The sequence below is a fragment of the Scyliorhinus canicula genome, chromosome 24, assembly GCF_902713615.1.
Source record: "Scyliorhinus canicula chromosome 24, sScyCan1.1, whole genome shotgun sequence".
Taxonomy (NCBI): Eukaryota; Metazoa; Chordata; class Chondrichthyes; order Carcharhiniformes; family Scyliorhinidae; genus Scyliorhinus; species Scyliorhinus canicula.
The window spans coordinates 19,785,008-19,808,193 of record NC_052169.1 but is presented as its reverse complement, the minus strand read 5'-3'; the positions used below and the strand labels follow the sequence as shown (position 1 = coordinate 19,808,193).

General features: G+C 48.6%; 1 protein-coding gene across 10 annotated transcripts in view; it reads left to right on the top strand.

Annotated features, from left to right (window-relative positions):
- The window catches only part of LOC119956851 (zinc finger protein 609-like), a 201,607-nt gene that overhangs the window by 99,598 nt on the left and 78,823 nt on the right, over positions 1 to 23,186 (top strand). For 6 of the 10 annotated variants that reach the window (XM_038784352.1, XM_038784350.1, XM_038784346.1 and 3 more), the window contains one exon: positions 5,353 to 5,578. In XM_038784352.1, the coding sequence (XP_038640280.1) occupies positions 5,353 to 5,578 (226 nt within the window). The remainder of the gene's footprint in view (positions 1 to 5,352; positions 5,579 to 23,186) is intronic. The other 4 variants (XM_038784353.1, XM_038784354.1, XM_038784349.1 and 1 more) reach the window with 1 other exon arrangement.

Genomic DNA, 23,186 nt, shown 5'->3' with positions numbered 1-23,186 from the left:
GGCCCCTTGGGACAGCCGAAAATGGAGCTCGCTGATTTTATTTAAAAAGACACGCATTGAACTCACTATGGTGTAACAAGGATGTGTAGTCTACAGAATGACTGTCTGACTGTTAGCACACAAACACAGTCGTAACACTGCAAGTCTAAGATTCTATAACTGCTGGAAATATAGCCGTTTCTGATGGGTAGACAGAGTCAGTAGAATACATTTTCTCTTTTACAGGGAGTGTAGCTCAGTGTTCTTCAAACTTTTATTCTGGGGACCCATTTTTACCAACCGGCTGACCTTCGCGACCTGCGCCAGCCGACCTTCGCGGCCCGCGCCAGCTGACCTTCGCGACCTGCACCGGCCGACCTTCACAACCCGTGCTGGCCGACCTTCGCGACCCACGGCGGCTGACCTTCACAACCCGTGCTGGCTGACCTTCACGACCCGTGCTGGCCGACCTTCACAACTCGTGCCGGCCGACCTTTGCGACCCACGCCAGCCGACCTTCACAACCCGTGCTGGCCGACCTTCGCGACCCGCGACGGCTGACCTTCACAACCCGTGCTGGCCGACCTTCACGACCCGTGCTGGCCGACCTTCACAACCCGTGCTGGCCGACCTTCGCGACCCACGGTGGCTGACCTTCGCGACCCGTGCCAGCCGACCTTCACAACCCGTGCTGGCCGACCTTCACGACCCGTGCTGGCCGACCTTCACGACCCGCACCGGCCAACCTGCGCCGACGTTCGCGACCTGCGCCGGCCTTCACAACCCACGCCGGCTGACCTGCGCGACCCACCATTTTCTCTTACCATGTTTGCTGCTGACAGAAATGGAGGAAATGGTTTTGGGTCCCTTTGGCCCTCGTACACGCTCCTCCAATGGAACCTGTGGGATGAAGGTTGAAGCCTTCTGGTGTCGGAAAGTATGGAGTCTCCAACTGTCCAAAGTTATGCATTTTTTTCCAGTACAATTTTATCCAATAAATCCCCCCCCCGAACTTGTAAAACAAAAAATTAATAAAATAAATGAAAAAAGGCTAAAATTAAATGAATAAAAAAAATGAATAAAACCTCCCCGAACTTGTAAAACAAAAAGCTGCGGCCGTTTTAAGAAAAAAAACGGCCGCACTGCGCATGTGTGCCCAATCATCGGCGTGCATGCGCATAATTTTGCACATGTGCGCCGATGATCTGGCACGCATGCGCAGTGCAGCCGCATTTTTTTTTTACATGTTCGCGGCCATTTTGAAGGGTGCTTGCAGTCGGCGTTATTAACAGCCGGCTGCTGTGGCTGTTGCGCGCAGATTTGCGCGATCGGGAGCACTGCGACGGACGTCTCCAGGACCCTCCCGACACCCGCCTGCGACCCACCCGCGGGTCGTGCCCCCAAGTTTGACAATGCCTGGTGTAGCTGACTGCATGAAATTATTCAGTGTTCGCCCTGTAATAAAGGTACCACCCTGATGCTTCAGCGGGTTAAGACAGTTAGGGTTCCGGTCCCTAAATCTACCGTTCTCTGCTATTTGTGTGCCTCTGATGAGGACTGGATTAGATGTGGTTGTGAGGTTTCCTGCAGTCAAATAGTCTTCAAACATCTCGATCACACATGGTTGATGCCTTGGGGTAGTGGGTGGGAAATCTTTGAAGCCCATGTTTTCTGAGATATGGAGTTTGTATCATTTTTTTGGCAATTTTAAGAATTTATTTAATATTGTTTTGCTCCCCTTAAGGTGAGGAACAGTAGTGCTACAGAATTGACTTTTCCTATTCTTGGCCACCCAGTGTTGGCATCAATCTCTCTCACCTCTGTCCAACAATAGGCTTCGGCCTCAGGCCCAGGAAAGCACCCACCAGTGTCCCAGTTCTTTATCCATCTCCCAAGCTACCCACTCTACATTTGGAAGGCCAGTGTCAATAAATTTCCTGCTCCACCCATCTCTTCAGTTCATTTGTTTCTAATCGTCATGGAAATAAAATGAGTCGACAGCAATGACCATCTCAAATCAACAGTTGCCTCTTGGTGAGGTCTAATAAAAGAAGTAAAGTCCCCAGATGACCACAGGCTGCTCATCTTTGAAGGGGCGAGCTGGCTAGTGGGTGATTTAACCTGAGGGTCGCCACACCTCAGGCGAGGGGCAAGGTTCAGAATGGCTTCATGGATTACCTCAGCCGGTACGGGAAACCTGCGCTGTTGACCTCTCTCTGCATCACAAACTGAACTTAAACCAGTCTAATATGCAATGGGAGACCTGCCTTGAGACCAGCCTTCTGTTCAGAGCAGCTAGAAGCTAACCAGCTAGCTTCTCTTTGCAAACTTCTTGATTTCAGTCTGAGCATTCGGGAATTTAATGAATTAACGTTGTGGCATTTATGCTGACTGATATAGGCCGCGGATTTCACAGCACAGGAACAGGGCATTCGATCCATCAGGGCTAACCGGTTAGTGTTTGCGCTGTATGTGAACCTGCACCTCCATCTAAACCAGCATATCCTTTTATTCCCATTTCCCTCGTGTTACGTACCTAGTGTACTATTCAGGTAAAAGCTGCAAAATCTGCATTGTTGCTGTGGACAATGGAAAACTGTCTCCCCAACCAGATCCCGTTTCCTCGACTCTTGAACAGCCAATGTTCAGGGAGGATAAAGAAAACTCTCTGAAGTTTTCTTTGGATCCCGGCAACATTGACATTTATAACCGGGAGGAACTTTTTACCGTTCGTTCAGAATGACAGCAACTTGTCTATCGAGCTGCGTCACGTTTTGAGTCTCACCGTTTTAATGATGAGGCAGAGCTCCCTGCGGAGAAGCAAAGGAACGGAAGCACTCCGGATCCCACTAACACGCGGGAATATCCTGCCCCATGTGCCCACAGAACTGCAAGTTGACACTCGGCCTATTCTGTCACATGGAGACCAATGGCAGAAAGCCCAGACCCTCAGTCAACATTACCTCGAATCAAGGGACAGTTGTCGACAATGGCTCATCCCGCTTCCCCCTTAAATGTATCTTTTTGGTTTGCCACGGCTATGTAGTAGTGAGCAGCACCAGGGAGGGAAATCATGGGCACTGATGCTTCTCCTTATTCCTCCCCCCCAATTTACCCTCCCCCCAGTTTAATCCTCCCCCTCAATCATGCATGATATTTTTCCCCTTGCAAGATTCACAGTTCATTCACCAATCACAAAGAATAATGATAATGTCCATTGTTCACAACTGGTTCCAAATATCGTCCGACATGTATGCAGCATTGGTCATGGATATTAAGAGCAGCAATGATGATAATGCAGTGTTAATCTGTGAGCACCATAGAGGTGATCCCATTACTTTCAAGGGTGGCACAGTGGTTAGGGTCCCAGGATCGATTCCTGGCTTGGGTCACTATGTGCGGAGTCTGCACGCTCTCCCCGTGTCTGCATGGATTTCCTCCGGGTGCTCTGGTTTCCTCCCACAGTCCAAAAGATGTGCAGATTAGGTGGATTGGCCATGATAAATTGTCCTTCGTGTCCAAAAAGGTTAGGTGAAGCTACTGGGGGATAGGGTGGAGCTGTGGGCTTAACTAGGTGCTCTTTCCAAGGGCGGGTGCAGCCTTGATGGGCCGAATGGCCCCCTTCTGTACTGTAAATTCTATGATTCTATAATTAAACAAAGCAGTGTGTGCAAATTTTACTTCAACAGCACTGTGCAATATTGTTGATTTTCCAGGGAGGTATCCCATGAGTTATTTATGACCTGTGCAGACGGGGACTGCCTGAACCCTCGTTAACATGTTCTGCATGTTGTACCATGTGGACACGGTGATAATAAATTTGGGGACAGATTCAATACTTGCAACCCAGATAAACTGCACAAGATTTCATTTTTGTAGAAGAAGACTTTCTTCTGCCTGGGTGCACCATGTTATTTAATATTCATAGAAGGGGTGCAATTGGAGTCTATTTCATCAACAATCTCATGGGGTAGAAAGGTCAAATGACTCCTGAGCAAGAAGGTAGAATGAACCTGGAGTTAATCAGGAAAATTTGCCTCCAGTGGCAGTATGATCAATAACTAAAGGACGCAGATTTGAGATGATTAGTAAAAAACCCAGAGGTTACGTTTATTTTTACTCCGATATTTTTAATGGGTTTGGAATGCAATGCCTGAAAGGGTGGAAGCCGATTCTTTAGTAATTTTTAAATAGGAACTGGATGAATACTTGGAGAGAAATTTACAGGCCATGTGAAGAGGACCATGGAATTAGGACCATTTGGATAGCTCTATCCCAGAAGAGGCAAGATGGGCTATTCTGTCGTTCTATGATGTGAGAATCTAACTCAACCACGCTACTTCCCATTGTTGAATGAGTGGGCATGTTAGCATTGGAGGTGGCATCACAAGATCTCTAACTGCCCCACCCATATGATCCAGGCATTGGTTGCCAGCCATATCCATGCAATGGCTCAGCACCTTCCTGGACCAATTGGAAAGTGAATGGATGTTTTGTTATCTGACGAGTTGGCACCGTAGCACAGTGGTTACCACTGATGCCTCAGAGCCAGGCCCCCGGGTTCAATTCTGGCCTTGGGTTACTGCCTGTCTGCAGTTTGCACGTTCTTCCCGTGTCTGCTTGTGTTTCCACCAGATGCTCCGGTTTCCTCCCACTGTCCAAAGATGTGCGGGTTAAGTGGATTGGCCATGCTACATTGCCCCTGAGTGGGCCTAGATAGGGTGCTCTTTCGGAGGGTTGGTGTAAATTCGATGGGCTGAATGGCCTACTTCTGCCCTGTAGGGATTTTAAGTTAAAGAATCATCCAATTGAACAGCCTTATTTTCTCCCACAGCTCCAGCATTATCATACCCAATAAACATTTTTAAAAAACACACTTGAAAGCCCCTATCATTTCATTTCTGAGGTTACATTCAGAAGTGGCCAGTAGATTAATCTGCATTTCCTGGAGACTCCAGGATAGTGCTGGGTGGGTGCCAACCTGAAGCCTGTTCCTTTGAGTCTGAATTGGCTGCCTCTGGGTGGGGTGATGTAGTGCATTCTACAAATGTTTCTGTAAACCTTTTCATGGAAGACATGATATTGATTGATGAAAGTGTTTCACAATGGAAGGCTAAGTGTGAATGTTAGTAAATCTTTCTAACCTCCTCATTGTGAGCTCAGTGTTCTACTACTGTAGCTGCAGGGCGACCCACCATGAAACTGTCAACTGATAGCAGTTTTTCGTATTTATTTCCCACCTGGCTGCTTTTTACAGATAGGATAGTTATTTTATTTGCAGCTTTGGAAACCTTGCAGTCTGAGCTGGTGCAGAAATGACACTGAAACGATTCCTTGCGATTAACGCTTGTTTTAACTCTTCTTACCCCCCAGCAGATGGATTCCCCAGCTTCCACTCCAGCCCCTCCACCCCTTCATCTTCTGCCTCCCATCAACAGCGGTGTTGCATCTCCAGTGGAGCAGATCATGGTCCGCACCCGATCGATCGCGGTCAATACCTGCGATGTTGGACTCGAGACAGAGCCGGAGTGCCTAGGCCCCTGCGAACCAGGGACAAGTGTCAACCTCGAAGGGATTGTATGGCAGGAAACTGAAGATGGTAAGAAGATCATATGTGTGTATATAAGCTTTGTGGCGATCTGAGTTTTTGCTTTAATGAAATAACCTGTAATATGTGATCTGGGAGGTGAGGCGGGAACCACAGTCAAGCGGATTGTGGCTTCCAGACATAAAAAAATATGGCAAATCATACTGCATTGTTTAAAAATGATAAAACATTTTAGTAGCTTGATACTCGGAGCTCCTCTGACCAATGTGCAAGAAGATCTGTATGTTACCCTTTGTTTGGAGTGTATATACGGGACACTGAATTTTATTGACCGTTATTCGAGTGGCCATTTTGAATATGGTCTCCAAATGGTCTGGCTATCCCATCATGGATTCGATTAAAACCAAGCAGTCCCATATTTGTACTGCTAATTCTCAGCTTAAAGATTCCTGTTGTCCCTTTCGTTAAAGCGGCCTTGGTTGGGCTATGTTTCTGATGTCCATCTCCTTTGACGTGACTCGTGCCGGACTGCAGTAGTATAGGAAGTGAATCGAGAGAGAGGATTGCATTTCTTTTCAACACCAGTGCACACGTAATAAGGTCAGAGACGGGTGCAGAACAGGAACACGGGAAGGTTGCAAGTGTGCAGCAGCAGTCCGTGAAATGCAGGAAGTAGCACTTTGTGTCGCACTGCAGGCACGTGGCTCAGGCGGAGCTTGAACCATGTTTGTTCCTCACCAGCTGCTGAAATGAGTAAGCTTTAGCGCAAAACTTCCCAATCAAGACAAAAGTTAGAAACCTGTTCTAGCCGCTGCTATTTTATAATCTTTATTGTCACAAGTAGGCTCGCATTAACACTTCAATGACGTTACTGTGAAAAGCCCCTCGTCGCCACATTCCGGCGCCTGTTCGGGCACACAGAGGGAGAATTCAGAATGTCCAATTCACCTAACAAGCACGTCTTTTGGGACTTGGGTGAGGAAACCGGAGCGCCCGGAGGAAATCCACGGGGACAACGGCAGACTCCGCACAGTGACCCAAGCCGGGAATCAACACTGGACCTTGGCGCTGTGCAGCAACAGTGCTAACCACTGTGCTACTGTGCCGCAGTTTATATTTTTCGAATTGGAGGAAAAAAAAAGAACTTGCATTTACAAAGCGTGTTTCAAAACCTCAGGAAGCCCCAAGGCATTTGACAGCAACTAAGTACTTCATTGTGACGTGTCGATACTATTATAACATAGGCAATACCGCAGCTAATTTGTGCAAAGACCCACATAATACAAGATGATTTTAAAAAACACAGATTCTAAGGTAAGGTTAGCTGCTTGAAACATTTGTATTTCCCCCACAGATACTGCTGGACCTGCTGAGCATTTTCAGCATTTTTTTGTTTTTATTTAAGGTGACAGTCTGTTTTGTTTTATTGGGCGAGGGATAATTATTAGCGAAGGCACCAGGGTGAATTCCCCTTTGGTGAAATTATGCCATGGGATTTTTACATCCACTTGAAGGGGCAGACGGAGCCTAGATTTAATGTCTGATCGGAAATATCTTGAAGCGTGTTGGAAAGTACTGCTTGCCGTGCTTATTTTCTTCCTCCTCGACGTGGTTCTTGAAATGAAAAGTTGCTGAGTAGTGGAATAGTGGAAGTGCACAGTGGTTAGCACTGCTGCCTCACAGCGCCAGGGTTCGACGGCCTTGGGTGAGTGGCTGTGTGGAGTTTGCACATTCTCCCGGTGTCTGAGTGGGTTTCCTCTGAGTGCTCTGGTTTCCTCCCACAGTCCAAAGATGTGCAGTTAGGCGGATGAGCTTAACCTCGATTCCAGCTTGGGTCACTCTCTATGCAGAGTCTGCACGTTCTCCCCGTGTCTGCGTGGGTTTCCTCTGGATGCTCCTCAAGTCCCGAAAGACGTCCTGTTAGGTGCAGTGGACATTCTGAATTCTCCCTCAGTGGGAATTGATGAGCCAAATTTTCGTCCTCCTGCACTGTTGGGATTCTATGGATGCACCCTTATTGAAAGGTGCCCCACTCCAAAGCACTTCTGGCTTGTAGCTTAATAGGATGAAGAGACACTGGCTGGGTTGTTGATTTGAATTATGCTGTTGTAGGAAAGTAGCAAATGGTCATTTTGTACTCCTATACGTGGACAGTAGGAAATTAGGACGGCACATTCCTTCTCTTGAACCTCTTCCAGTCAATAGCACCTCACAGGTGAGCTCCTTCCAATCAACAGCACCTCAGAGGATGCAATACCGTTGGAATAGTTGCGTCTTTGGCTGGGAAACTACAACGGTAGAGGGAATGAAATGCTGTAGTTGCTTCATGGTATGGAACTTGAGTATTGCTTGAACCCCCCCCCAAGATATATTTAGACAAACGCTTAATCTTCCACTCACTGGGACATTTACAAGAATACAATGCAAGCAAAACCAACAAATATGTATTGTATAAGAAGAGAATGCTGATTGGTTAGCAAGTGGGCTCTGATTGGTGGAGGCATTTCCATGGATGGTGGCTGACAGTTTGCTGCCAAGCATTGTTTGAAATTAAATAAGGCAGCTCAACTCTGGTCAAGGCATTGCCCTGCTAAATGAACCAGCGAGTGGCTTTCACTTATTTTGTTTAGCTGAAACAGGCGCAATGTGTGTACATGTTCTTTCTGTCTTCAAATAACAGGGCCCTGTGTATTAATAAATGTAGCTTCCAGTACATGCAAATGTGCCATACTGTGAGCCTGACTGGCAATCTTAAATTGGTTGTCACTGTGCACAGTGAGGATTATTTACAAAGTGTTTCCCGATTATGGAATCGCATTTAATGTTGGACACTGTTTTGAGTTTTGCAAGCATAGGCTGGCTCCATACAGTCTGTACTTTACATAGAACAGAAAAATGCAGCACAGAACAGGCCCTTCGCCCCACGAACAGCAGAAGGGACATGTTTGATACAATCCGCTAGTTTTTGAGACGTACATTCCGAGCATCACCCAGGCACTGAAATTCATATAGCACATTACTCACATGTGAGATAGGCAGGAAAGCTTTGAGAAAAGAAGTCTCTTTTTCTTTCAGCAGTATTCAAATGTCCTAGGCTGACGCATTGATGTGACATGGTGTGTGAAATTATTCTGATGTTAATGCAGTTGTTACTGAGACTCTTTGAGCTGCATTTAAGCCGCATCATTTTAATTACTCATTAAAGCACTGGTTCGGCCTGAACTGAGGTATTGCATCCAGTTCAGGGCACCACACGCCAGGAAGGATGTGAAGACTTTCGAGAGCGTGCAGAAAAGATTCACAAAAATAGTCCCAAGGATGAGGAACTTCAATTATGCAGATAGATTAGAGAGGTTGGGATAGTTTTCCTTGGAGAAGAGAAGGCCAAGAGATCTGATCGAGATCTTCAGAATATTGAGCGGTCTCGACAGAGTAGAGAGAAGCTGTTCTCATTGGTGGGAGGATTGAAACTAAGGCACAGACCCACAGCAATTGGCAAAAGGAGCTAGTACAGACATGATGAGCCAAATGGCCACCTTCTGAGCTGCAGCCAGTCTATGTTCCCATAATTGGAGTTTGAAACAAGCCAGCAAGCTGAGAATAGAGGAGCAGTCACCATGAGTGGCTTCAGGCAGATTAATGGGCTCAGCGTTATTAATGATAATAGTGGGAAGAGACAGCTCCTGAACGTTACAATGTGACATTAGACATTGCTAGCAAAATGTTTAACTAGCTAATTTAACTGAAGTATAGAAGGCACGAATAGCTGAGTGACAGTAACAAGTTTAGATTTCTCCCTTGTGATATTCCGGGTGTGATCTAAAAATAGGATATCATAAAATCATAGAATTTACAGTGCAGAAGGAGGCCATTCGACCCATTGAGTCTGCACCAGCCCTTGGAAACAGCACCCCACTTAAGGCCGTGCCTCCACCCTATCCCCATAACCCCATTACTCAGTCACCCCACGCAAACTTTTTGGACACTAAGGGCAATTTATCATGGCCAATCCACCTAACCTGCACATTTTTGGACTGTGGGCGAAAACCGGAGTCATGGGGAGAATGTGTAGACTCCGTACAGCCAGTGACGCAAGCCGGGAATCGAACCTGGGACCCTGGAGCTGTGAAGCAACTGTGCTAACCACTGTGCTACCATGCTACCCACTAAGATATATCTCCCCGACTGGCACCGCGGCCTCATTGTTCCGTTCTTAACTTGCCCGTTGTGCGGTGAGCAGAAAGGTATTGGGGTTTTGATTTGTGATTCATGGAGGTTGACCCTAATCGTGGTTGACCCCTGTCGATTTGAGCTTCAGTTAGATTTCAGTCGTGCGTTCAGTTCTGGGCAACGAACTTTAGGGAGCCGGGCGAATGGGCGCTGATCCGATTTACCAGAACGATGCCGGTGAGCGAGGGGCTTCACTTCAATGGAAAGTTTAAAGAAGCTCCGAAAAGCAGAGAGAGTTAAGGGAAGATGCAATCGGGTTGCTCAAAATCGTGAAGTGTCTTAACAGAGCAACCCGGGAGAAACTGCTGCTTCTGGCAGGAGATTCGGCAAGTGGAGGACACTGATTTCAGAATATTGACCAAAGAACGAGAGTGATGGTGGGACTTGTTTGAATGCAGCGGGTTATGATCTGGAATGCATGACCTGAAAGAGTGACGGAATCAGATTCAGTGGGAAGATTCAAAACACAATTGGACATACACTGGAACAGGAGAATTTTACAGGAGCTATTGGGGAATGGGACAAATTGGATAACTCTTTCAGAGAGCTGGCACAGACCTCGATGGGGCGAATGGCCTACTGTGCAGTAAGAATTTTGTTTGGAGGCCAATCTACCCTCGGATTGGACCCGATCCCAGCCTGCTTTTAAATTTGTTCAATGTGAGAAGGAGATTGGGGTCTGTAACTCCAAACGGGAATGCGGCCTGGTGACCTGTAACTAGGGAACGAGGGTTTTGCCAGCAAATCGACTGGACAGAAGAAGGTGACGGCATTGTATCTCGTGCTTTTAAAAGAAATTTGAGCGCTGTTCAACTTTGCTCTTGTTATTACAGACGTGATTTAGTTATGATAATGGATTGTTTCTCTGCGAGTCTGGGGGTAGAGCAGCAGGGTTTTGGGAGGGAGATAATGGAGATTAATGAGTAAACCAGAGCTGGAAGGGAATGTTTTGATTTTCACAGTTATAATTTCCAATTGCTCGCAGCATTTGGAATGCAGTGCTATGATTGGCCAGACCCTGCTGGTTCGTACTGGCTCCAGGATTTCCTTTCAAAATGCCTTTAAAAGGTAACTGGCATCAAGGGGTGCCTCGATCCCGTGCAAATTAAAGCTCCGAGCTGCAGAGGTCTTAGACAACAGTGTCGCGTGAAAATGGGCCTCAAGTAGCTAAAAGAGGGATCAGATTTTTATAGTTGCTCTGAATTAGATGGGGGTTCTGATGAAAAATGTTAGGAAAATCACTTGTTGGTGTGTCAACCGTCAGGTGCCATCATTTTAGGATGAGCGAAAAAAGGAAGGAAAGGGTTGGGAGGGAATTGTTTTTGAAGAAAGCTGTTGGAACTTGGATTATCTGACTAACCGTAGTGAAGGCAGAATCCTTAAACATGATTAAAGGGAAGTAGACAAATGTTTGAACAAGGGGGGGGGAAAGATTTGGGTACGAGGCAGGGGAATGGGACTGGGCGGAGTTCTTTCAGAGGGCTGGCATTGGTAAAATGGGCCGAATGGCCTCCGCGGTCCCATTGCGCCTCGGTTCTGTTCAAGATTAGGAAAAGCAAGTTGCTTGTGATTCATTCTGCAGAGCGAGGAGAATAGAGAGGCCGAGAGGTGATGCTTTGAGAAGAATGGTGTTGACGGCAGCAGGGCGAGAGGGTGAGCCTTTGCTGCGACGTGTTCTGGAGCTCGGAGTTCTGAACTTCCAGTGACCTGCTTCCTTTACTGAGAAGCAATGTGTTGACGGATGGGTTTTTTTTTGACGACTTGGCAGCTTGAAGTTAAACATGTTCCCTGGCGGAGTTCAGATATCTCCAGCTTGCAAATAAACTACCTTGGGTTTCTTCGCTCCTAGAAATATTGATGCAGGTTTGTGAATGGCTCTGCTCCCCCAGAACACAGCAATCCCTTCACCACACAGTGAGACAGGAGGTTCTGGGAAAGAGTGGGAAACACACCTGCGCACCTCCACCGTACATTTATGTGTATGTCCCATGTACAGAAACGTCCACTCTCAACCTCACACTCATTCTCACCTAACACACACAGCCACACACTACACCTCACTACACCACCAGCCCACACACACACATACTCAGACACGCACACACGCACTCACAGACACACACACTCAGGCACACTCACAGACACACACACGCACTCACAGACGCACTCACAGACACACTCACAGACACACACAGACACACGCACGCACTCGGACACACGCACGCACTCAGACACACGCACGCACTCAGACACACGCAGGCACTCAGACACACGCAGGCACTCAGACACACGCACGCACTCACAGACACGCACGCACTCTCACACGCACGCACTCAGACACACACACACACTCATAGACACACACACACTCAGGCACACGCGCACACACTCACAGGCACGCACACGCACGCACACGCACGCACACGCACTCACACACACACACACGCACTCACAGACACACACGCACTCACAGACACACACACACGCACTCAGACACACACACACTCACAGACACACACACACACACTCACAGACAGACACACACTCACAGACACACACACTCACAGACACACACACTCACAGACACACACACACTCAGTCACACACACACTCACAGACACACACACGCACTCACAGATACGCATGCACTCACAGACACACACTCACACTCACAGACACACGCACTCACAGACACACATGCACTCACAGACACACATGCACTCACAGACACACATGCACTCACAGACACACATGCACTCACAGACACACATGCACTCACAGACACACATGGACTCACAGACAGACACACACGCACTCAGACACACACTCACAGACACACACACACTCACAGACACACACACACTCACAGACACACAGACACACACTCACAGACACACACACACTCACAGACTCACACACACTCAGTCACACACACACTCACAGACACACACGCACTCACAGATACGCATGCACTCACAGACACACACATACACACACACACACACTCATAGACACACACGCACTCAGACGCACGCACGCACTCACAGGCACGCACGCACTCACAGGCACGCACTCACAGACACACACGAACTCTCAGACACACGCACTCAGACACTGACGCACACACAACACATTCATGGCACTCGCACACAAACTCATGTATGCACACACACACGCACAGTCATCCTATCACGCTTACTCGCGTTCATTCGCTCACTCTTACACTCACTCGCTCATGTGCACTCGCTCCCACGTACTCACTCACACTCGCTCTCACGCATGCTCACCCACCTGCCCACTCTCACTCGCTCACTCTCGTTCTCATGCGCTCACTCTTGCACATGCTCACTGATGCAAACACACTACACGAGCTCCTCTCTCTCGCACCCACTCACATGCACTCACTCACTCTCTTGCACACGAGCACACCACTCGTGAGAACTCGCACATGCCTCTTTCATTTACACGTACACATTTGTGCAAGATCCTGCCCCTTTGGTCTACGCACTGACACACCACTCGTGTGTGTGCACCCACATATGGCAATTGTGTGTGTGCACTCACACCACTTGTGTATGGATACACAGACACCATCCTTGTGCGTACGTGGGCATGCACACACAAACATGCCATTTTTGTGCATGTAGAACACTCACATGCACACACCATTATTGTGCACAAGGTGGTGTATGGGTAGGTGCATGCACGATCGGTGTGCGTGCACAAATGCATTCTCACCGACACCCCACTCGTGCACAATCGTGCATGGGCACCTCACTCACGTGCCTGCGCATAACACTCTCGTGCGCACGCGCGCACACACACACACACACACACACACACACACACACACACACACACACACACACACACACACACACACACACAAAACCCTTCAACTCTCCCTCTGACCCACACCCTTTTTGCTGACTATCAGAAGTATGGACAAGCTGCTTTGTGGAAAGCCTGTGTTTCACCTGTTGGAGCGAGGCTGCTAAAAGGGCCGCTGCGAAATTCTGTCTAGACACGAGATGGCAAATGCTGACGAGAGGGATATCATTCTCACGTTTCACCATCGATTGGACTATGTTTCATTCGGTCCTCCCAAAGCCTGGTCAAAGGTAACAGCTTAACAAGTTGGCAGAGGAAGTGACTTTGACTATTGTCTTTGGCACTGCCCCCCAGAGAAGTTGGCCGCAAGTTGAAGTGGATGGCACTGAACTTCAACTTGTCTCCCTGCTGACCCAGAAAGCTACAGAGGCAGCTGTTAGATTGGTGAACTGCACAAGGGAGTGGCTGTAGCTGGTAGCTGTGGGAGTTTTATCTCCTGCGGCCTCCTGATCCATAGAATCCTGACAATGCAGAAGTAAGCCATTCAGCCCATCGAGTCTGCATCGACCCTCTGAAAGAGCATCCAATCTAGGCCCCCCCCCCCCATCCATCCCCGTAATCTCACCTAACCTGCACATCTTTGGGCACTAAGGGAAAATTTAACACGGCCAATCCACCTAACCTGCACATCTTTGGACTTGTGGGAGGAAACCGGAGCACCCGGAGGAAACCCGCGCAGACACGGGGAGAACTTGGAAACTCCCTGGCGCTGACGCCACCGTATCTTGTATCACTTAAACTATGAAACAGTCTCATTAAATAGCAATAAAAAAAAACTACTACCAGAACCTGTGCTAAGAGAAAACTGCTGGGCTCAGTGTGACTGTTAGCGCAATCAAATCTTCAATCTGTGGAGCAACAAAGCAAACCGTTTTCAAGTGGCCTTTTCTTGTGGGGAAGTGAAATAAGTGTGCAGGATTTCAAAGATCAGGGGCTGCCGACAGCATTAGTAATGTGAGCCTTTGTGCCGAGATAAGATTACAGCGTCGACAGCATCCTCTAAACACTGCACCCAGGCTCTCGCAAAACTGGAGCCATCCACTTGAGCCTGTTTTTTTCCAACTGCAGTGCAAGATATGAGTGCACATGGTCAGGCGGACCTCAAAGCCCGAGAATGGCTCGCACCAACAAGTAGAGGCTTTTGACATGGATTTCATTTGCGTCAATTGGATGCAGGGAGATTTAAGCAGCTGGATTTGCTTATCTGTCTGCACGTTCAGCTTTTAAGCTGCCGAGACTGTGGCAGGGTCAACTCCCCGTCTGGTCCCAGGGCACCTGTGTTGAAATTGGGCAAACTCACTGTGTGTGTGGCTCTTTATCCTTCACGTAATAGCAAGGAAGGAACTTCGAACAATCAGCATCAATAGGGAAATGGTATTCAGCACACAATTGGGATTGAGTCCCCCAGGCCTGATGGCTTACATCTTAGCTTGTTAAAGCAAGTGACAGCGAAGATAGTGGATCCATTGGTTATAATATTCCAAAATTCCCTGGACACGTGAAAGGTTGCAGTGGATTGGAAAAATGCTAACATGTCACCCTTATACAGGGGTAGAAGGTTCTAAAGCCAGATTTGCAAACAACACAAAAATAGGTGGGACAGTCAGTTGCAATGAGGAAATAAGAACCTTGCAAATGGATACAGGTTAGGAGAGTGGAGCATAATATGGCATTTGGAGTTTGAAGTGGACCTGTGTGAGGTCATGCATTTTGGCCGGAAACATGGAACGGCAACTTATTATCTAAATGGGGAGAGACTTCAATAATAATAATCTTTATTGTCACAAGTAGGCTTACATTAACACTGCAATGAAGTTACTGTGAAAAGCCCCTAGTCGCCACAATCCGGCGCCTGTTCCGGTACACAGAGGGAGAATTCAGAATGTCCAAATTACCGAACAGCACATCTTTCAGGACTTGTGGGAGGAAACCGGAGCACCCGGAGGAAACCCACGCAGACACGGAGAACGTGCAGACTCCGCACAGACAGTGACCCAACCGGGAATCGAACCTGGGACCCTGGCGCTGTGAAGCCATAGTGCTAACAACTCGTGGCGTGCTCCGATGCAGAGGGGTCCTCGTCCATGAGTCACAGAAAACCACCTTGCAGGTACAGCAGATAATTAACAAAAAAGCAAATGGAATGTTGGCATTTCTAGGTAAAGGGGTAGAGTGTAAAGGGAAGGAAGTGTTATTGCAACTGGACAAGGCATTGGTGAGACTGCACCTGGAGTATTTTGCACAGTTTATGGCCCCTTATTTGAGGAAAGATTATTATTGGAGGCATTTCAGAGGAGGTTCACTAGATTGATTTCAGAGATGAGGTGTTTGTCATATGAAGAGAGATAGAACAGTTTCGGCCTATACGCTCTCGAGTTTAGAAGAATGAGGGGAGACCAAATTGAGGTGGACAAGATGCTAAATGGTTTGGATAAAGTAGACGTGGAGTAGATGCTTCCTCTTGTTGGGCATTCTAAAACAAGAGGTCATAATCTTAGGATAAGAGGTCGCAAATTTAAAACAGATTTGAGGAGAAACTATTTCTCCCAAAAGGGTTGTGAACCTGTGGAATTCGCTACCCCAGAGTGCAGTGGATGCCGGAACAGAGTAATTTTAATGAAGAGTTTGACAGATTTTTAATTGTAATGGGGTGAAGGGTTATGGAGAACGGGCAGGATGCTGGAGTTAAGGCCAGGATGAGATCAGCCATGACGGAATGGCGGAGCAGACTCGATGGGCCAAATGCACTGACCCCAGTAACAACTGCCCTTGTTCCGCGCTGACCCCAGTAACAACTGCCCTTGTTCTATACTGACCCCAGTAACAACTGCCCTTGTTCCGCACTGACCCCAGTTACAACTGCCCTTGTTCTGCGCTGACCCCAGTAACAACTGCCCTTCTTCTGCACTGACCCCAGTAACAACTGCCCTTCTTCTGCACTGACCCCAGTTACAACTGCCCTTGTTCTGCGCTGACCCCAGTAACAACTGTCCTTGTTCCGCACTGACCCCAGTAACAACTGCCCTTGTTCTGCGCTGACCCCAGTAACAACTGCCCTTGTTCTGCGCTGACCCCAGTAACAGCTGCCCTTGTTCTGCGCTGACCCCAGTAACAACTGCCCTTGTTCTGCCCTGACCCCAGTAAAAACTGTCCTTGTTCCGCGCTGACCCCAGTAACAACTGCCCTTGTTCTGCGCTGACCCCAGTAACAACTGCCCTTGTTCTGCCCTGACCCCAGTAACAACTGCCCTTGTTCCGCACTGACCCCAGTAAAAACTGTCCTTGTTCCGCGCTGACCCCAGTAACAACTGCCCTTGTTCTGCCCTGACCCCAGTAACAACTGCCCTTGTTCCGCACTGACCCCAGTAAAAACTGTCCTTGTTCCGCGCTGACCCCAGTAACAACTGCCCTTGTTCTGCCCTGACCCCAGTAACAACTGCCCTTGTTCTGCGCTGACCCCAGTAACAACTGCCCTTGTTCCGCCCTGACCCCAGTAACAACTGTCCTTGTTCTGCGCTGACCCCAGTAACAACTGCCCTTGTTCTATACTGACCCCAGTAACAACTGTCCTTGTTCCACACTGACCCCAGTAACAACTGTCCTTGTTCCGCGCTGACCCCGGTAACAACTGCCCTTGTTCTGCACTGACCCCAGTAACAACTGTCCTTGTTCTGCCCTGACCCCAGTAACAACTGTCCTTGTTCTGCCCTGACCCCAGTAACAACTGCCCTTGTTCTGCCCTGACCCCAGTAACAACTGCCCTTGTTCTGCCCTGACCCCGGTAACAACTGTCCTTGTTCTGCCCTGACCCCAGTAACAACTGCCCTTGTTCCGCACTGACCCCAGTAACAACTGCCCTTGTTCCGCGCTGACCCCGGTAACAACTGCCCTTATTCTGCCCTGACCCCGGTAACAACTGCCCTTGTTCTGCACTGACCCCGGTAACAACTGCCCTTGTTCTGCCCTGACCCCAGTAACAACTGCCCTTGTTCCGCACTGACCCCAGTAACAGCTGCCCTTGTTCTGCCCTGACCCCAGTAACAACTGTTCTTGTTCCTCACTGACCCCAGTAACAACTGCCCTTGTTCCGCCCTGACCCCAGTAACAACTGCCCTTGTTCTGCCCTGACCCCAGTAACAACTGTTCTTGTTCCTCACTGACCCCAGTAACAACTGCCCTTGTTCTGCCCTGACCCCAGTAACAACTGTTCTTGTTCCTCACTGACCCCAGTAACAACTGCCCTTGTTCTGCCCTGACCCCAGTAACAACTGCCCTTGTTCCGCACTGACCCCAGTAACATCTGTCCTTGTTCTGCGCTGACCCCAGTAACAATTGTCCTTGTTCTGCCCCGACCCCAGTAACAACTGCCCTTATTCTGCACTGACCCCAGTAACAACTGTCCTTGTTATGCCCTGACCCCGGTAACAATTGCTCTTGTTCTGCCCTGACCCCAGTAACAACTGCCCTTGTTCTGCACTGACCCCGGTAACAATTGCTCTTGTTCTGCGCTGACCCCAGTAACAACTGTCCTTGTTATGCCCTGACCCCGGTAACCATCACGATGCATTGCCACTTTGCGTACCATGAGAAGTTGCTTTTCAGATTTTGGTTATGAACTGATTGGGGGACGGGGCCACACTGCGGTGCCGGACGTCACGTTGTTTTGCCTGCTGCTCAGTCTGAATTGCTGTGGTGCCGCAATTTGCTGACTATAATGGAACCCTGGTTCACCGAAACCTCTTTCCGTGATGTCAGAAACTACAGTCTATCCAGCTGTCTCTCAGCCAGCTGCCTCCTGAGCCAGCGTGTCACACAGTCGCTCTGGAACCGAGCTTCCTCTAGTGACAGCCTGACACACACTCACTGAAGCTGCTGTACTGATTGTCTTGGTGTGCTCGCCTGCGCGAGCGGCTTTGATGAGCTGCTTCCTCTTTGTGGTCTCGATAGCTATCTCACTTCCAGTGAAGAGAGGCGGAGGTTTGAAGATAAGTCAGTAGCTGTTGGTGCTGTGGGAAACGAGCCTTTTCAGTTGTGAAAGGTGGGGAGGGCAGAACCTTATCAGGATTTCAGCTTTATTAACTTGCTGGGTCTTTTTTCAAGCATGTATGCCTGCCTGATCATGACCTGAGTGTGTCAATCATGCATTTGTGGTCATACTCAAGCCACTGTGACGTTTTCAATTGTAAACACCCCCCCCCCCCCCCCCCCGTTCCCATCCCTGTAACCTCTTCCAAAACTGACACAGCCCCAAGAACGCCACTCCCATTCTGATTCTGTTCAGTGTCCTAATTTCCATCACCTCACCATTGGTGACCATGCCTTCAACCATTAGACAATCAGAGCAGAATTAGGCCATTCGGCCCATCGAGTCTGCTCTGCCATTCAATCATGGCTGATCTGTTCCTCATCCCCATTCTCCTGCCTTTCCCCCGTAACCCCTGATTCCCTTATTAATCAAGAACATATCCATCTCTGTCTTAAAAACACTCAGTGATTTGGCCTCCACAGCCTTTTGCGGCAAAGAGTTCCACAGATTCACCACCCTCTGGCTGAAGAAATTCCTTCTCATCTCTGTTTTACACGATCGTCCCTTCAGTCAAAGGCTGTGCCCTCTGGTTCTAGTTTTTCCTACAAGTGGAAACATCCTCTCCACGTCCGCTCTATCCAGGCCTCGCAGAATCCTGTAAGTTTCAATAAGATCCCCCCTCATCCTTCTAAACTCCAACGAATACAGACTCAGAGTCCTCAATTGTTCCTCACATGACAAGCTCTTCATTCCAGGGATCATCCTTGTGAACCTCCTCTGGACCCTTTCCAAGGCCAGCACCTCTTGTTTAGCATAGTGAGCTAAACAGCTGGCTTGTAATGCAGGACAATGCCAGCAGCGCGGGTTCAATTCCCGTACCGGCCTCCCCGAACAGGCGCCGGAATGTGGCGACCTGGGGCTTTTCACAGTAGCTTCATTGAAGCAGACTTGTGACAATAAGCGATGATTATTATAATTTTTTCCTTGGATACGGGGCCCAAAACTGCTCACAATACTCCAAATGGGGTCTGACCAGAGCCTTAGACAGCCTCAGAAGTACATCCTTGGTCTTGTATTCTAGCTATCTGGGACTCGAGCTCTGGAACATCATTCCTGAACCTCTTCCTCCTTGCTACCCCTCTATCCTCCTATAAGACCCTCCTTCAAACCTCCCTCATTGAAGCATTTGTTCATTTGACCCAGTACCTAGGGGCTGGTTTAGCACACTGGGCTAAATCGCTGGCTTTTTAAAAGCAGACCAAGGCAGGCCAGCAGCACGGTTCAATTCCCGTACCAGCCTCCCCGAACAGGCGCCGGAATGTGGCGACTAGGGGCTTTTGACAGTAACTTCATTTGAAGCCTACTCGTGACAATAAGCAATTTGCATACCTCCTTACGTGAGTGTGTCAAATTTTGTCTGATTATGTTTCTGTGAGGCACCTTCGGGGGGGGGGGGTATGTTGCTATGTTAAAGGTTCTAAATCAATGCAAGCTGTCGTTTTAGTCCCTGTGCACGACTGGCTCATTTGTATCAAATGAAGCTGTAGACCTGTAACGTCGAGAATTGGGTTGGGCTCCCCTAAATTCATTCCGCGCGTGACTTTGACACACCTTGGGGAAGAGGCTGAGTCTGAGGCAGCGGAAGTGTACAAATTGCACAGTTCAGTCAATACTCTTAGTGATGATGTGGTGTAGGACTGCCCAAACTTTTGTCTTTGCAAGCTGTATCCGGGTTGTCCATTAATGGTAGCAAATCCCTACAGATCTTAGCGTTCCTTGTTAGGATCCCCCCCCCCCCCCCCCCCCCCCCCCCCCCCCACAACTGAAAAGCCTTTAACAAACCTTTAGCCCCTTAAAATGTAAAGGGAACAAAAGCAGCCAGCAGGAAGGTACGGGTGTATATGGCAGGGCTGTTTTGGCATTGAGGCCTGGATTACCTGCGTGGGTGTGACATTGTGTCACATTCACTCAACATTCCCATGGCAGCGACGTGCGGTTGATCAACCTGAGCTGCAGCCCCAATGCTGCTTTGAAGCCAGTTGTAGGAGAGCGAGTGGAGAAGCGGGGTGGCCACATCACATCTTTGCAACCTGAGTTCCTCTCCTTTCGCCCTCAATTTCGAAGTGTCTCAGTCTACCTCTTATGTTGGAGAGTGTAAGGGGGCAGGCTTGATTCTATGGCCACCAGTGTTAAGCACGTCGACGGGATCAGCTCATTGTAAAACAATACTTGGCATTATTATAGCACACTCGATAGAGAAAATCAACCCAGAGCACTTCACAGGAGCAGAGTAAGACACGAATCTAAGCCACCGAGACATTAGGAGGGGTGACTTCACAAAGCCAGTTATTACGGTGTGGCTTAAAGAGGAGAGAGAGGTGGAGAAGGTTAGGAAAGAAATTTGAGAGGTGAGGGCCGAGGCAACTGCAGGTGTAGCTCCCAGTGGGGGATTTGTGTGGGAACGGCGGCGGTTATACAAACCTTTCCCCAGTTAGCGGCTCTTCAAGAGAAGTCTCTGGGATGAAGCACCTTTTGCTTGTGGGGTGGGCTATTGTGCTGCTGTTGGTTGCTGAGTGTGCTGTGTTGTGTGAGGCCCAGCATGGTGCAAAGCAGTGTGTGTTTTTTTGGTTCAGCACGGAATGTATTGGCTCTGAATGACTGTGTGTGTTCTTTGTGTAGTACAGAATGTACCGCCCCAAGGACGGCCTGTGCACTCTGTGAGTAGATATTGGCACTGTTCTGACTGCCGACTGTGAGGAACCAGGTCCTGAATCACTGTGGTCCCCCCCTCATCCCCAACTCCCTGAGGGCAATTGATGAAAGGGTAAAAGGCCAGTAATTGCCAGGTACAGACGTGGTCGGTTTTTGGTGAATTAGACCTGAATTCCTCCAAGTGCAGGTTTGGGAAGCAACTTGCTTCTGATTTCTGATTCATGCAAGCTGTGACACCGCAAACTGTTTGCATTCCACTCTTATTTTACTCCAGTAATATTGAATGTGGTTTTACGGAAGGTGCCAATTATGGACAGCAAGCGGCCAGCTCAGTGTGTCCAGCGTGCACTCGGAATGCTAATCCAGTCAGCTGTTTGCTTTGTGATGGAGAAATCTCTGGCCGGCTCTGCTTTCTGGCCCTGAGTGAGCTGAACTATTTGGAAAAACAGAACGAAGGAGCAGATGGGGACACGAGGGGCTTCAAACGGAGCTGGCCGCCGCTGGCCTATTCTGTTGACATTGCTGGGAAGGAAGGCCGTGTGGTGAGGCACTGAGCTTCTCGAGGTGGCCGCTGTTCTTGTGGCTAATCTGGCGGCTGTTGCTGAGCTCTCTGCTAGCATCTCTCTGATAAAGCTTTTCATCACTGTCCTGGTATCTCCTTATGTGACGGTGTCAAATTTTGTCTAATAGCGCAGACGGGAGGCACCTTGGGATTTCTCGCTGTCTCAGAAATGCTTTCGAAATGTTGTTGCGGAGATTAACGTATAAAGGATATTCCTCGGACGTCTGATCTTGCTTACCTTCCTCCGCCACAAAATAAGACGCTGCCTTTCAGGCTATTTTAATGTATTGGAAAGCTTGGATAATCATTCAAAATACAGAGCGACTTCAGCAAAGCCTCACAAGGGGTTGCTGCCTCTTGAGCTGCTTTTTGCTCTGGCGTATAGCTCGGATCCGAGAGACCTTTCTCATGCGCCGCCTGTCAGGAAGTCTTTTGAATGCAGTTAAATAATTCCTCACGATTCAGGCCGAAGTGCAAGGCACCAATAGTGTAATAACTATTGTGGTCATAGAGGTCGACAGCACAGAAAAGGCCCTTCGGCCCATCGCATCTGCGTGGTCAGAAATAACCACCTAACTATTCTTTTCTTTTTAGAAATATTTTTATTGGTTTCACATTTATTCATCCGACCATTCTCCCGGGTTATCAGCCAATACTACAGAGACCACCTAACTATTCTAATCCCATTTTCCAGCACTTGACCCATAGCCTTGTATGCCTTGGCGTTGCAAGTGCACATCTAAATACTACTTAAATGTTGTGCCTCCATCTTTTCGGGCATGTTTATACAATAGATTGGTACGACCTAGTTTGTGGATCCAAGATGATCAAACATTCCCTCCGTAAATGCTGGACCGCTGACTATCCTGCGAGTTTGCCCTTAAGAGGGGCTAGTCCCCGATATTTTGTGTGCTCTTTCCTTGAGAGTTATGTCATCTGATCACCAGAATGTATACTGAAGCAAGTTGCTTCCCAGCCAGCCTCCAGACTTGATTTAATGGCCATCTTAACTGTTCAATTGATATTACAAAGGGAACCAGCTGACCGTGGCAATCCAGACGCCATCTAGACATTAGGGTGGCCCGGTGGCACAAGGACGGCACTGCTGCCTCACAGCTCCAGGGTCCCAAATTAGATCCCGGCCTTGCGTCACTGTCTGTGTGGGGTCTGCATGTTCTCCCCGTGTCTGCGTGGGTTTCCTCCGGGTGCTCCGATTTCCTCCCACAGTCCAAAAAGAAA